Below are 13717 nucleotides of genomic sequence, written 5' to 3' on the forward strand. Positions count from 1 at the left end.
ACCACAGGATCCGGGTTCTCACACCGTCTCCTTACGCGATGCCATCATCGCGCCCCGCCCCGCGCTCCGCGGCCCCGCGCCGGGCGCCGCCCCCAGCAGCGACAGCGCGCGCCTGCGCCCCCTGCGCCCTCCTCCCGCCCCCGTGCGCCTGCGCGTAGCCCTCCCGGCTCCCGGGGCCCGGCGGCTGCGTGGCCGGCACGCGGGCGGCTGAGAGCGGCTGCCCGCAGGCGGGGCTCCTCGGAAGGTTCTCCGTCCTGGCGGCGCGTCACGCGCGCTGGGGGAAACTTAGACGAAGTTCCAGTGCCTGTCCTCCCTCCGTGCTAATTGTGTGTAGCTGGATGAGCCCGCGCGTCTGCATTTTACAAAGTTCCTGGGCCCGCGCCGGTGCCGCCTCCCGCGGAGCTGGCGCCCGGCCCGCACCTGCACGCCCCGGCCCGCACCTGCACGCCCCGCAACCTTCGCGTCCCGTCCTGCCCCTCCTTTTCTCTTGCCCGCGGTCAGCCTGTAGCTGTATCATAAACTGGGATGTCCTGGGGACTCTTGGGGGATTCCAGCAGGAACAGCCTTTTTAAAAGTTTAAAAAAAGTTTTTTTTTTTTACAAATATGCATTTTCTTCCTCGATTAAATCCATTTTTCTCCCCTTTCTCTGCTTTCCTTCCGAATTAAAGGAGAAATGGATATAACAAGGTCCATTAATATAATATGGATTTGCTTTTTTATTTATTATTATTATTATTTTTTATCCTATCCTAGGTCTTGGATAAGATTCAGAGACTTTTTGGTGCCACGCGCAGTATGTCTATGCTTGTTGCACGTGAAGATGCCGCTTTCGTGGTTTTTAAAAATAGATAATTTCGTTTGTCTCCTTAGACACCTAACGCCTGTTCATTGTAGAATTGTATGAAGTATGGGTGAACCAAACAATGAAAATGGAAATTGACCAAAATTCTACCATGTGGAGCTTACCACGATTAACACCTCGGTGTGTATCTTTGAAATCTTACGTGTCTGTGTGTCATATGTCACTGTTTTATTCCCTGTGGACCCTGAGTCATTAAGGAAATGCTTTTGATGAAAACTAGGACATTATTAGTAAATGATAATTCACTTATTCACGGTACAAAAAAAGACAACCACTTCTAGCGCATACCAAAATACAATGGTTGTCTTTTTTTTTTTCCCCACTTTTTAAAAACATTTCATTTTTAGGTAATCTCTACCCCAAACGTGGGGATGGAACTCAGAACCCTGAGATCAAGAGTCGCAAGTTCAGGGGACTGAGCCAGCGAGTCACCCCTCAGTGGTTGTCTTTTGAGGGAAAAAAAAATGTTTGATGTTTCAGTTGCAAGCTAAACTAACTGCTTTTTTCAGTGGAAAATGGTTTTTACTTGAAACAATGACTGACAGACAAACTACAATTATTTAGCCTTAGGTACAATTGGATTTGCTTCTCTGAAAGCAGCAGAGTTTCAGGCTCACACTAGCACACCCAGTCCTGTGAAAGAGAGAGGCTGTCTTATGCCCAAAGGCCTCAATAAACATTTTATTGCATTGTGTTATCTTCATCATCAAACCAATCCCCTGTCTGGGGATGGAATGTACTGGTTGGCCTAGGCCAGACAAGGCCCTCTCCTGAACCTCCATCCAAACTATAATAGCTAAGAGTAGAGGGTGTATGGTACCCCCAGGGCAACTTTATACCTTTCAAAGGCAACTTTTGACATCATATTTCTGATTCAGACTGTTTTCAGGTGAGGGTACAGAACAGTGGTTGAGAGCAAGGCCATCTGGGTCTGAATCTGTTGGCCATTTACCAGCTTTGTGAACCTGGACAAGCTACTTAACCACTCTTAATTCAGTCTTCTGTGAAATGGTCAAGGTAATAATAATCATACTACAACGCAGAGTTGTGAAGATTAGATGTATTAATATATGTAAAACACTTAGAACACTTCTGGGCACATAGTACTCCATATTTTCAAGCAAAAGAAAACCCAATATAACTGGCTTAAACAACAAAGGAAGTGTGTCAGGTGACATAATTGCAAAGTTATGTAATTGCAACCTTCTGAGGTAGGGCAAGCTGTTGATCAGAGCTTTCATGGTTTCTCTACAATTGTCCTATTCAAATTTCTAGGACTCACATCCCCCAGTTCAGAAGAACAGAGCCTGCTTTCCTATCACCAGTCATTAAACAAAAGGCATAGGCTTCCCGACTGAATGAATTTAGGTCATATGCCTGCGTCTGAACCATTCACAGTAGCCAAGAGAATCCCTTGCAGTGACTGGTTTAGGGGTGAATTCCTTCCACATTTTGCACTTAGGGGGATGGGATCATACTGATTGAATTGGGAGGCGTAGAATCAACTGCTAATGAAGCACATGGCTGCTACACAATGAATGAGGCTGGCAAAAATGCCTGCAAGAATGGATAAAGTTCAATGTTTGAATTTCTTTATAGTAAAACAAATAAGCCAATACAACATTTCTAAAAATGCCCTTTTTAGAATGCAGAAAAATTGCACAAACAAAAAGGTCTTTAATTCTGATGCTCTGTAACCATTTGTGATGCAAGAAAATGCAAATATTTTATTCAGAGAAGTGTAAAATACAGCATAGAACATATTGGAACAATTGTCAGAACTTGAACATACTACATAATACATGATAGCATCAAAATTCAGTTGTGTTGGGATCCCTCACTGGCTCAGTTGGTAGAGCATGCCACTCTTGATCTTGGGTCATGAGTTTGAGCCTCATGATGGGTGTAGAGATTACTTAAAAAAAAAAATCCTAAAACAAAACCAAAAAAAGTTCATTTGTCCTGAATTTGATAACTGTGGTGTAGTCATATAAAAGAATGTTACTAGAAGATACAAAATGAAGTATTTAGTGGTTAAGGGACATAATTTCTGAAATGCTTACAATTGGCTCAGAAATGTATACGTGGCTTTTACATATTACTTTTACTCACATATGTGTGTGTGTGCATGTGTACATAGAGAAATAGCAAATGTGGCAAAATGTTAATATTTGGCCAATCTGGGTATGGATTTGCAATTCTTCTGTATTTGAATTTATTTATTTATTTATTTATTTATTTATTTATTGTATTTTAAATTATTTAAAAGTAAAAGACTGGAGAAATAGGCTTAAGAAACCTTCTGTTTCCATGTTTGTGGCTTCTATGCAGTCTTTTCTAACTCACGTTAAAAAAATAAAAACTAAAAAATGCAGCCCAAACCTGCCTTATCCTTTCCTTCCATAGTGGCCAGAAACCCCTGCCAAGTTCCTACTGTGTCCCATCAAGGAAAAACCTCATAGCAATATGTTTCTATATCAAATTTTTTTTCTTTTTTTACCCACCTCCTCTCTTTCAAGAATTTTAAAGAGCATTATTTTGGAAATCAGTTGTGGTGTTTGGGTTAAAGCAGCTGCCCAGGCAAACGACCTGGGAGCAACCTCACTAGCATGAACCCCCCGCAGAGCCCCTAGATTGAGGCCAAAGTCCAGCGCACTGGCCCGCTGCACGCCGGGATCTGGAGTCTTTCTTCATCCACCTGCAAAGCGCTCTGGGATTGCCTGGCCTCTCCCATATCTCGCGATGCTCTCTTCTCTCCTTCTTAGCCCCATGACCCCCCCAAATCAACGTGTTTTTCAAATCCGCCAATGGGAGCGCAGCGTAGGCTCGAACCAGCCAATCGGAATGCGGGGACACCGGGAAATTTAAATCGCACCGGCCGGCAGCACGAGCCACACCGTCTCTGGGCTGATCCGCGGTGGACGTTTTGAGGGCAGCTGACCCGCGGCCTGCGCGCCCCGCACCGCCTCCCGTGGAAGCCTGAGCCGGCCGTGGAGGTACGACTGAGGCCAGGGCCCGGCCCGAGCGGCAGCGGCAGGCTGGCAGGCCGCGCCCCGCTTGTGGTGGCGGGAGGGGAGGCCCGGATTCCACGCCCGACCTGGCTGTGGCCTCCGTCGTTGACGAGGCCTGGGGGCGTCGTTCGTTGAGGAGGCGGCCGTGTCGCGGTGCGATTGCTTGGGTTTGGGGGCCGCTGAGGCTCTGCGGACCGCGGCGGGAGCTGCGGCGCGTCGCGGCCCAGAAGATCGCCGAGGCCCGGGCGGCGCTGTCCCCTCTGGCCCCGCCTCCGCCCGTTCCCCGCTGCATCTTCCCGGGTGGGGGGCAGGGGAAGGGCTTGGAGACGGGGCGGGGGGGCGGTGGCAGTTGGAAGAACCGTCTCTTAACACGTAGGCCCAGGCCCGGCTGTGACACAGCGTCGGCAGGGAACATCACGGAATGGAAGACCGCACATTGCCAGGAGGACTTGTACTTTTGTCCTCCCTTGGCGATCGCTCTGAAAGAGCTCTGTTTGAAGGAAGCGGGGTTAGTAGCCGCCTAACTGAGAGCGTTTCTTGGGAATGAAAATGTTTGCCGGGTGCTGAGGATGCAGAATTGGGTCTCGAGGTCTCGGTGTTGACACGCAGGGTTATGGAAGCCTCCGTAACGCGATGATGTGCCACATACTCCTTTAATTTTCAAGTGTGGAGAATGGACCTGTTTTGGCCATTGGGAGAGCCTCCGGAATATGGATTTGTGGCCCGTTAGGACGTCGGTTTTAACTGTGAGCTCAGTTTGCCCCACCCTGTGTTCAGTTGGTCCCAGCTGCACTGTCCAGTGTGGTGTGTGAGTCCTCAAACCGATGTGGCTAGCCCGGATTGAGCTGTGCTGTAAGCCCCAAGTACGCACATGATCTCCGAGTATTAGTATGAAAAGTGTAAAATCTATCTAGCTCGAAATAGGAGAACATGTGGAAAGGAGAGTATAGCGGACGTGTTGGGCCGGAGGGAATAGATTTGAAATTCATTTCTCCCGTTTCTTTTTGCGTTTTTGAAAAAATGTAGTTACCAGGAATTTTCAATTTATGCAGCTTGCTTTCTCTTTCTGATGGACAGCACTGTTCCAGGAAGTCTCAGCCTTTCGGAGAGGAGGGGACTAATACTGTTGGGCCAGTTCAGTATTTCATAGTGCTGAAAAAGGAAGTTAGTCCTCTACTATACAAGTGTGGGTCCAGTATATGCTTGGTAATTCTATTAATGCTCTTCTTATTGACAAAGCAAAATGATAAATGGGAAATTTCTTTCTCTTCCTCCATCTTACAGCTTTCTTCCTTTGTCTCATAACCATGTCCACCAACGAGAATGCTAATTCACCAGCTGCCCGCCTTAACAGATTCAAGAACAAGGGGAAAGACAGTACGGTGAGTATCTTCTGTTGCTTTCCTATGCTATTTTTTAAATGGAAAGATATTTGGGAAGTGATCAGAACTTTGAGGAAATTTGAAATAAATATTCTCACTTAGCCACAAAAATTGATATAGTGGGTGAAGTGGTTTATCTTCTTCCAAGGAAATGAGGCGGCGCCGAATAGAAGTTAATGTGGAGCTGAGGAAAGCGAAGAAGGATGACCAGATGCTGAAAAGGAGAAATGTAAGCTCATTTCCTGATGACGCTACCTCTCCACTGCAGGAAAACCGCAACAACCAGGTAAATATATATTTTAGATTGTGAATTCTGGCAAACCCACAAAATCAATATGGTGCTTTTCTTAGAAATTTAAGCAAGGAGTCCCTGGGTGGCTCAGTCGCTTAGGCATCTGACTCTTTATTTCATATTTCACCTCAGGTCTTGATCTCAGCATTGTGAGATTGAGCCCCACATTGGGCTCCACACTGGGCACGGAGCCTACTTAAAGAAAGAAAGGAAGAAACTTAAATAATGTTCCTAGCCTAATGGTTTTAATTGTCAACTCTGTTAATGATCTTTTTTTTTTTTTTTTTCTCCCAGTCAGTAATTCTGTTGGGTTGTCTTCTTTCCTGGTCTCCGTAATGTACTGAAACAGATTCTGAAGTCTCCTTTAGCTCTGAACTCCCTTCAGATTTCCCTGCATTTCTAGCCACCAGTTCAGGACCTTGACTGGCCATTCCTGTGTTAACAGAAAGTTCGTGTGTCTAGAACCAGTCACTTTCTGGCTTCTTTGGATGTTCCCTATTTTTTGTATTTGTCACCAGCTTTGTTCAGATCTTTTCCCTCCTGAACTATTTTAGATGGTCTTCTAATTTATCTTTCCCTTCATTCTGTGCCACATACTATTTACCTAAACATAGTCTTAAAAATACTGCTTTAGACCTGTTCTTTCTCTGTTAAAAATTTTGGTAGTTTTAAATCCATATTCTTTGAAGTTTTTTTTTTTTAATTAGATCAATCTTAGGTTTTCAGATTTATCTTTTTGTATCTTTCAAAGATACTGAGAACCTTTAGTAGTTCAAAAAACTGTTTTTCACTGAATAGTTAATACCTATGTGTTATTTCTAGAGTACTATATTCAAATCCCATCTTCTTACAGCACTCCTTGGTCAGCCTAGCAGGAAAAATGTCTCCTTTTCAGAATTCCCATAGCATCCCAGATGTGCACTAAAAATGGAGAGTAAATGCTAACACAACATAAATATTCACCATTTGTTTTATGGTTGTCTGTTTTTCACATTTTCCTTCTTAAGCTGTAAGCACCTGTGGGAACAGGGGTGTTGTCTTTTTGAGCTAACTATAGCACTGGTTCTCAAACCATTCTACTATGATCACAACATGAAACATTTTTGTAGCCCTGTACTATGGAAATGCATAGATTATAAGCTTACATATGAAAATCTCCAGCACACTGCCTATATAACTCCATCCCTTTCTCCCTAACAGCATATCTAAATGCAAGTGATTGAGACTGTAGGACCAGTCTTCAGACTGCTTGAATTTCATTTATTAAATTGTTTGCAGTCTCCTTTTACTGATGAGATGCTGGGATGATACTCCACAACTGGAGATTCCAGTGAGTCATATACCAAGTTTTGGCACTATTCTGCATACAAAACCATGAATAATTGATTGATAGCCAAAATTAAATGTAAGGCTAAACTTTTAGTACCTGATTATAAATCTAAAAATGTCTTCACAATGGCAAGTAAGGATTTTATTGCTTATATTTAATCTTAAAAGAGATCATTTGAAATTAGTCACACTTTCCTTGCAGGGCACTGTAAATTGGTCTGTTGATGACATTGTCAAAGGCATAAATAGCAACAATTTGGAAAGCCAGCTCCAGGCTACTCAAGCTGCTAGGTAAGTCTTTTCTGCTATAGCATGGGTAACCTAAGATATCAGCCCTTTAGGATTTTTTGATGGGAAAGAGACAGATGGCACAGTAAAATGAAGGTTAAGTTGGTCATAAGGCTGTTTGCATTAGAATCTTCCCTTAGGTGAAAGAAAGTATGATTTTTCTATAATTGCCTGAAGTCCTACTCACCCCCGCAGTGATAATTGCTATTAACCTTTTGGTGTACTTTTTGAGTAAATTAACAGTTTTTGTCAAGGTGGCACCAACCAAGGTTGGTATAGAGAAAGGAGGAATTACTTAGTAAATGGGATTGGCACATCCATGGGCCCAAACACATGGGTGTGCTTACTCTTAACTTTTATCAAATACAAATATTTGTGACATCCATTAACAGAAAGAATGAGTAATTTCTGTATTTTGACAGTGTACTAAAAAACAATCCAAGTGACAAATAACGAAGGAAAAGATGTTTAACCTCACTAGTAGATAAGGAAACACAAATTAAGAATGGCAGTGTAATTCTGTCAGTTTTAAAGTAAAAAGATCTAAAGTAGTTTTCTGGGGGAATAGCAAATTTCCATTATTGGTAATATTTTATTTTGGGGGAAAAAAGGTAGTTAAAGACACCATATGTGGTCATACTATGCAACCAGTCTGTTCATCTCCCTTAAGTTCCGGGATATGTCAACATATAGTGCATTAGCTCTAAACTCTTAAGTTGCATTTTAAATTGATTTTTACACAAACTACTTTTGTTAATCATTTTCAACTTTGTTTCTTTTTTTGTTTACCCTTAGGAAACTGCTTTCTAGGGAAAAACAGCCCCCCATAGACAACATAATCCGGGCTGGTTTGATTCCAAAATTTGTGTCCTTCTTGGGCAGAACTGATTGTAGTCCTATTCAGTTTGAATCTGCTTGGGCCCTCACTAACATTGCTTCTGGGACATCAGAACAGACCAAGGCTGTGGTCGATGGAGGTGCTATCCCAGCATTCATTTCTCTGTTGGCATCTTCCCATGCCCACATCAGTGAACAAGCTGTATGGGCTCTAGGAAACATTGCAGGTACTTGGATTTAAAATTCTTTGGACTGGGATCCCTGGGTGGCTGAGTGGTTTAGCACCTGCCTTTGGCCCAGGGAGTGATCCTGGATTCCCAGGATCGATTCCCACATTAGGCTCCCTGCCTTGAGCCTGCTTCTCCATCTGCCTATGTCTCTGCCTCTCTCTCTTTCTGTCTCTCATGAATAAATAAGTAAAGTCTTTTTAAAAAAATAAATAAAATTCTTTGGACTATCTCTGATCATACTGAGGTTGGGAGAAGTGCCTTGTCCATAAGTAAGAGTGACCTGTGTGTTAAGATTTAAACTTGTTTGCTTCCAGTGCTTATCAGGGCTGCTAATGGCATATAAGTAAGTTAGGGAATTTCCGAGAGTATTGTGTTTGCGTTAGGACACTGGTGAACTCAGTCATTGAATATTGATGGTGCTAGACAAGTAGGTTATAATTAACCTTGCCTTTTTTTAGGTGATGGTTCAGTTTTTCGAGACTTGGTTATCAAGTATGGTGCAGTTGACCCACTGTTGGCTCTCCTTGCAGTTCCTGATATGTCATCTTTAGCAGTAAGTTACTAATAAGTTAGTTTACTTCTTGATTCTTATTTTTTCCCACCCCCTGAAAATACACAGGAGTTCTCACTGCATTTTTCTTTCCCCTCAGTGTGGTTACTTACGTAACCTTACTTGGACACTCTCAAACCTTTGTCGCAACAAGAATCCAGCACCCCCGTTAGATGCTGTTGAGCAGATTCTTCCTACCTTAGTTCGTCTCCTGCATCATGATGATCCAGAAGTATTAGCAGATACCTGCTGGGCCATTTCCTACCTTACTGATGGTCCAAATGAACGGATTGAAATGGTTGTGAAAACAGGAGTTGTGCCCCAACTTGTGAAGCTTTTAGGAGCTACTGAATTACCCATTGTGGTAAGTTTTTAACTTTTAGCTAAAAATATTAAACCTTAAGCATGGTCAGTTGATACTAACAATTGACATTGCCTATTTTAGGCCATGATGGGCCTCTGATTTGTCAGAACCTTTATAGAGTTTTTGAGCAGTGCTGGAAAAAATAAAAGATAACCACTGGCATCAACTTTTTTTTCTTTTCTTTTTCTTTTCAGACTCCTGCACTAAGAGCCATAGGAAATATTGTCACTGGGACAGATGAACAGACTCAGGTTGTAATAGATGCAGGAGCACTTGCTGTCTTTCCTAGCCTGCTAACGAACCCCAAAACTAATATTCAGAAGGAAGCTACATGGACGATGTCAAACATCACAGCTGGTCGCCAGGACCAGATACAGCAAGTTGTGAATCATGGATTAGTCCCATTCCTCGTTGGTGTTCTCTCTAAGGTAATGAAGTCTTAGTATTTAGTCAAAGAATGTTAGTATTTATGGATGGACATTTGGTAGAGCTGTGCTTGATAAGATTCTTAATGTGCCAATATTGGATTCTACCTAGAGTCCTTTTGCTAAATAGTGGCCAGTAACCTCCTTCACTTAAGATTAGATGGAATCTGTTGGTAGTTAGAGTTGTTTTTCTATAACCATACTTTTGGGATCCTATTTTTACAATTGTTCTGAATTAAACTTGTTTCCTTATGCTTATTAGGCAGACTTTAAGACACAAAAGGAAGCTGTATGGGCTGTGACCAACTATACAAGTGGTGGAACAGTTGAACAGATTGTATACCTCGTTCATTGTGGCATAATAGAACCATTGATGAACCTCTTAACTGCAAAAGATACCAAAATTATTCTGGTTATTCTAGATGCCATTTCAAACATCTTTCAGGTAAGTTATAAGGTAGCATTTGAACTTGGGCTTGATGGTAATGGATGGTATTTTAACCCACGGGAGGGCAGCTAAGTTTGCTCAGTAGGCCACAGAATTAGAAAGGCTGCTTATGTGGGCCACACTCTTGGTAAGACGTGACAAGGGATTATAAGAGATTTAAAGGAGATGACAAGGGGATGACCTGAATTTAAATCAAGTCCATATGTGGACACAATTCATTCCTATCTATTTTGTCAGAAATCTTTAATTCTTCAATGTCCTACTGAATTATGGTGAAATTAAATTTTGATGACTTAGTTATCCATTTTATTTTTTTTCTGATTCCCTTCCTAATTGACCCGAGCATGCTAGCATATGACACTTTGTCACAGTGGTTGGGGATAGGTAGGTCCTACCTAATGACTTTAAACTTCTGATTATGGAAATTCTACCTAGAAGAGTCTAGAATAATGATGCTTGGTGTATCTGTCACCCAGCATAAATAAATTGTCAACATTTGGCCTATTTTTCTACTCCTTCTTACCTAAACCCTCTAAATTATTTTGAAGCAAATAAATTATTTAATCTGTAAAGATTTATGTATCCTAAAATTTGAAGACTTTAAAACCACAATGTCATTTTTATACCTAATAAATTCTTGATTATCAGTAAGTAATCCAATCAGGGATGTTTATTTTTATACACCTTAGGCCATCTTTGTCCTTAGACGATGGTTCTCTACCTTGACTACACTTTGATGTTATCAGAGGTGCTTTTTAAAAAAGATTTTTTCTTTCATTCATTCATTCATTCATTCATTTATTCATTCATTTATGAACCTGAGCATGTGTGGCAGGGGCAAAGGGGGAGGGAGAGAGAATCTCAGCAGACTCCATGCTGAGAGTGGAGCCCAAAATGGAGCTCAGTCCCACAACCCCTGAGACCATGACCTGAGCTGAAACCAAGAGTCAGATGCTTAACTGGCTTGAGCTACCCAGGCACCCCTGAGGTGCTTTTATAAAACAGTAATATTCTGTTCCCATCAAAGACCAAACTTGGTTATGGTAACATTTTTATTTTTTTTTATTTTTGTTTTTTTTTAAACTTTCTTTTTTTTTAATTTTTTATTAATTTAATTTATTTATTTATTGAGAGAGAGAGAGAGAATGGCTGGGACACAGGCAGAGGGAGAAGCAGGCTCCATGCAGGGAACCTGATGTGGGTCTCTATCCCGGATTTCCAGGATCACACCCCAGGCTGCAGGCGGCGCTAAACCGCTGCACCACCGGGGCTGCCTGGTTATGATAACATTTTTAAAGTTGCCCAGGTGATTTTGATTCATAGAAATGATTTGAGACCTACTGTAAGATCTAGCTGAGAGCTACAGAAGTAGTTGTTAAGAACAAGTATAGATCTGATCACCTTGAATTTTTTGAAAATGTAAACTGGAAATAAAACCATCTCATAGGGTTGTTGAAGGAACTTTAAAGTGGTTGTCTGAGATCCATCAATACCCAAACATAAACACGGTTTTCCTTTTTTTTTTTTTTTTTTTTCACGGTTTTCATTAAAATAGAACATTCAGTAAATTCCACTAAACTTGGATATTTTTTTTAGGCTGCTGAGAAACTAGGTGAAACTGAGAAACTTAGTATAATGATTGAAGAATGTGGGGGTTTGGACAAAATTGAAGCTCTACAAAACCATGAAAACGAGTCTGTGTACAAAGCTTCATTAAACTTGATTGAGAAGTATTTCTCTGTAGAGGTGAGTAACATGGTAAAGTTAACAAGAATTTGGAAAATACACAAAGTCAAGCCCATAAGATTTTTTTCTTCCTTATACTTTTTAAATGAGCCCTGTGACCTTGTTAAATATGGCAAAATATCAGTGTGAGTAGGACATAATGTATATATATATTTTGCTTCTTAAATATTTGGCTTGATGATCATATAATCTTTAGAAATTAAAAAAATTTTTTTAAAAATTACCCCTCTTTCTTTAGAATGAACAGTCTTAAGGACTTTAGAGTATCTTGAGAGTAAGTTTGTATAGGAGATGATGGAAAAGTGGGCCAACCCCACTGCCATCTTCTGGGGCTAATAGGCCATCTTCCCATTTCCTTTTTTTTTTTTTTTTTTAATTTTTTTTTAATTTATTTGTGATAGTCACAGAGAGAGAGAGAGAATGAGGCAGAGACACAGGCAGAGGGAGAAGCAGGCTCCATGCACCGGGAGCCTGACGTGGGATTCGATCCCGGGTCTCCAGGATCGCGCCCTGGGCCAAAGGCAGGCGCCAAACCGCTGCGCCACCCAGGGATCCCCATCTTCCCATTTCCTATGGAAAAGTGACAGGTGGGGAAGAAAGTCTGCTGTGGTAGCATTCCTTAGTCCATTCGGAATCTTCCATCTCCCAGGCGCTCCTGAATTGGCAAGTTTTCAGCAGCTTTCCCTCCACTATTTCAAATACTGAAATATGGTATGGCATTGATTAGTATAATATGCAGATGAAGACCTTAAGAGTAAATAGAGACTTCTAGGCAGGCTACTTCCTAGAAATGTGCTATGTGTGTGAAATTATATTGTTTGGTTTTGTTTTTTAATACTTCCAGGAAGAGGAAGATCAGAATGTTGTGCCCGAAACTACCTCTGAAGGCTATACATTCCAAGTTCAGGATGGCACTCCTGGGACCTTTAACTTTTAGATTGTACAGCTGAGACAGAAAGTTGTTTGTTGTGTACTGTTTGGTAGAAGTTTGTCTTACTGTTTCTCTACTAAGAACTCTTTTTTAAATGTGTTTTGTTATTGTAGCACTTTTTACAACGAAACTATACTTGACCAGTTCTGAACTGTACAAACTGTATGAAGCTCCTCCTCTCAGTGGGTTGCTTATTTCTATGTGGAATCTTCTATCTTACAGTGTCCTGTAAATAAAGATTAAATTCCACCCTTTTCTCTACCTCACCGTTCCTATGCATTACTTTCTAATTTGGAGTTCTTAAGATTGCAGATGAAGGGTGACAGAACCAAACCAATGTGACCAACCAGAGGTGTAATTCTGGTGGCAGATGACATTTGATATCAGGTTTGTGATGTCCTCAAAGATACAGGAGTCATAACTCTTCTACCCACTTCTGAGCTCTGGGTTTGCTCTAGGCTGCTTCGATTCTTTGTCAGTAATGGCTGTTGGCACTTGCAGCTTCATATCCACTATACTCCAGCCAGAATAGAATTTTTCAGAAGTTTGCATAAGAAAATGAACAGAATTTCCCAGAAGGCTTCAGCCAATATCTCCTTTAAATCTCACTGGCCAGGGAGTGAGAGTGAGGCCAGGGAGTGAGGCTCCTTGCATGGAGCCTGCTTCTCCCTCTGCCTGTGTCTCTCATGAATAAATAAAATAAAAAAAATATATATATATACATATATACATACACATATTATACACATATATGTATGTGTGTATATGTATGCATATTAATCATAATTAGGATGTTTATATATACGCGTGTGTAATATATACATGTACATAAAATTTAATATATATACACATGTGTATATATATATTTATTTATTTATATATATAAAATTAGAAGTCTCAAGCTACAAGTAGAATTCATTCCTCCCAAACTTCAAGGCTGAACATGGTTTCAAAGCTGTTGGCATCACCTGGAAAGTTTACCCACAAATTCTGTTTAATTGGTAAGGGGTGGGGTCCCAGT

General features: G+C 41.4%; 1 protein-coding gene across 2 annotated transcripts; it reads left to right on the forward strand.

Annotated features, from left to right (window-relative positions):
* Window positions 1-3720: 3720 nt before the first annotated feature.
* KPNA2 (karyopherin subunit alpha 2) lies at window positions 3721-12957 on the forward strand. Of its 2 annotated transcripts, none has more exons than XM_025436686.3 (11): window positions 3721-3859; window positions 5159-5256; window positions 5405-5542; window positions 7080-7168; window positions 7961-8229; window positions 8691-8785; window positions 8883-9146; window positions 9341-9574; window positions 9834-10016; window positions 11616-11765; window positions 12610-12957. In XM_025436686.3, exons 2-11 carry the CDS (start codon window positions 5182-5184, stop codon window positions 12700-12702), a joined length of 1590 nt encoding a protein of 529 aa, XP_025292471.1. In that variant the 5' UTR covers window positions 3721-3859; window positions 5159-5181; the 3' UTR covers window positions 12703-12957. The 2 variants fall into 2 exon arrangements, with proteins under 2 accessions (XP_025292471.1, XP_025292472.1); XM_025436687.3 differs by lacking the exon at window positions 3721-3859 and adding an exon at window positions 4238-4382.
* The last annotated feature ends 760 nt before the right edge of the window (window positions 12958-13717 follow it).

This window comes from Canis lupus, chromosome 9 (genome assembly GCF_003254725.2).
Source record: "Canis lupus dingo isolate Sandy chromosome 9, ASM325472v2, whole genome shotgun sequence".
Lineage (NCBI taxonomy): Eukaryota > Metazoa > Chordata > Mammalia > Carnivora > Canidae > Canis > Canis lupus.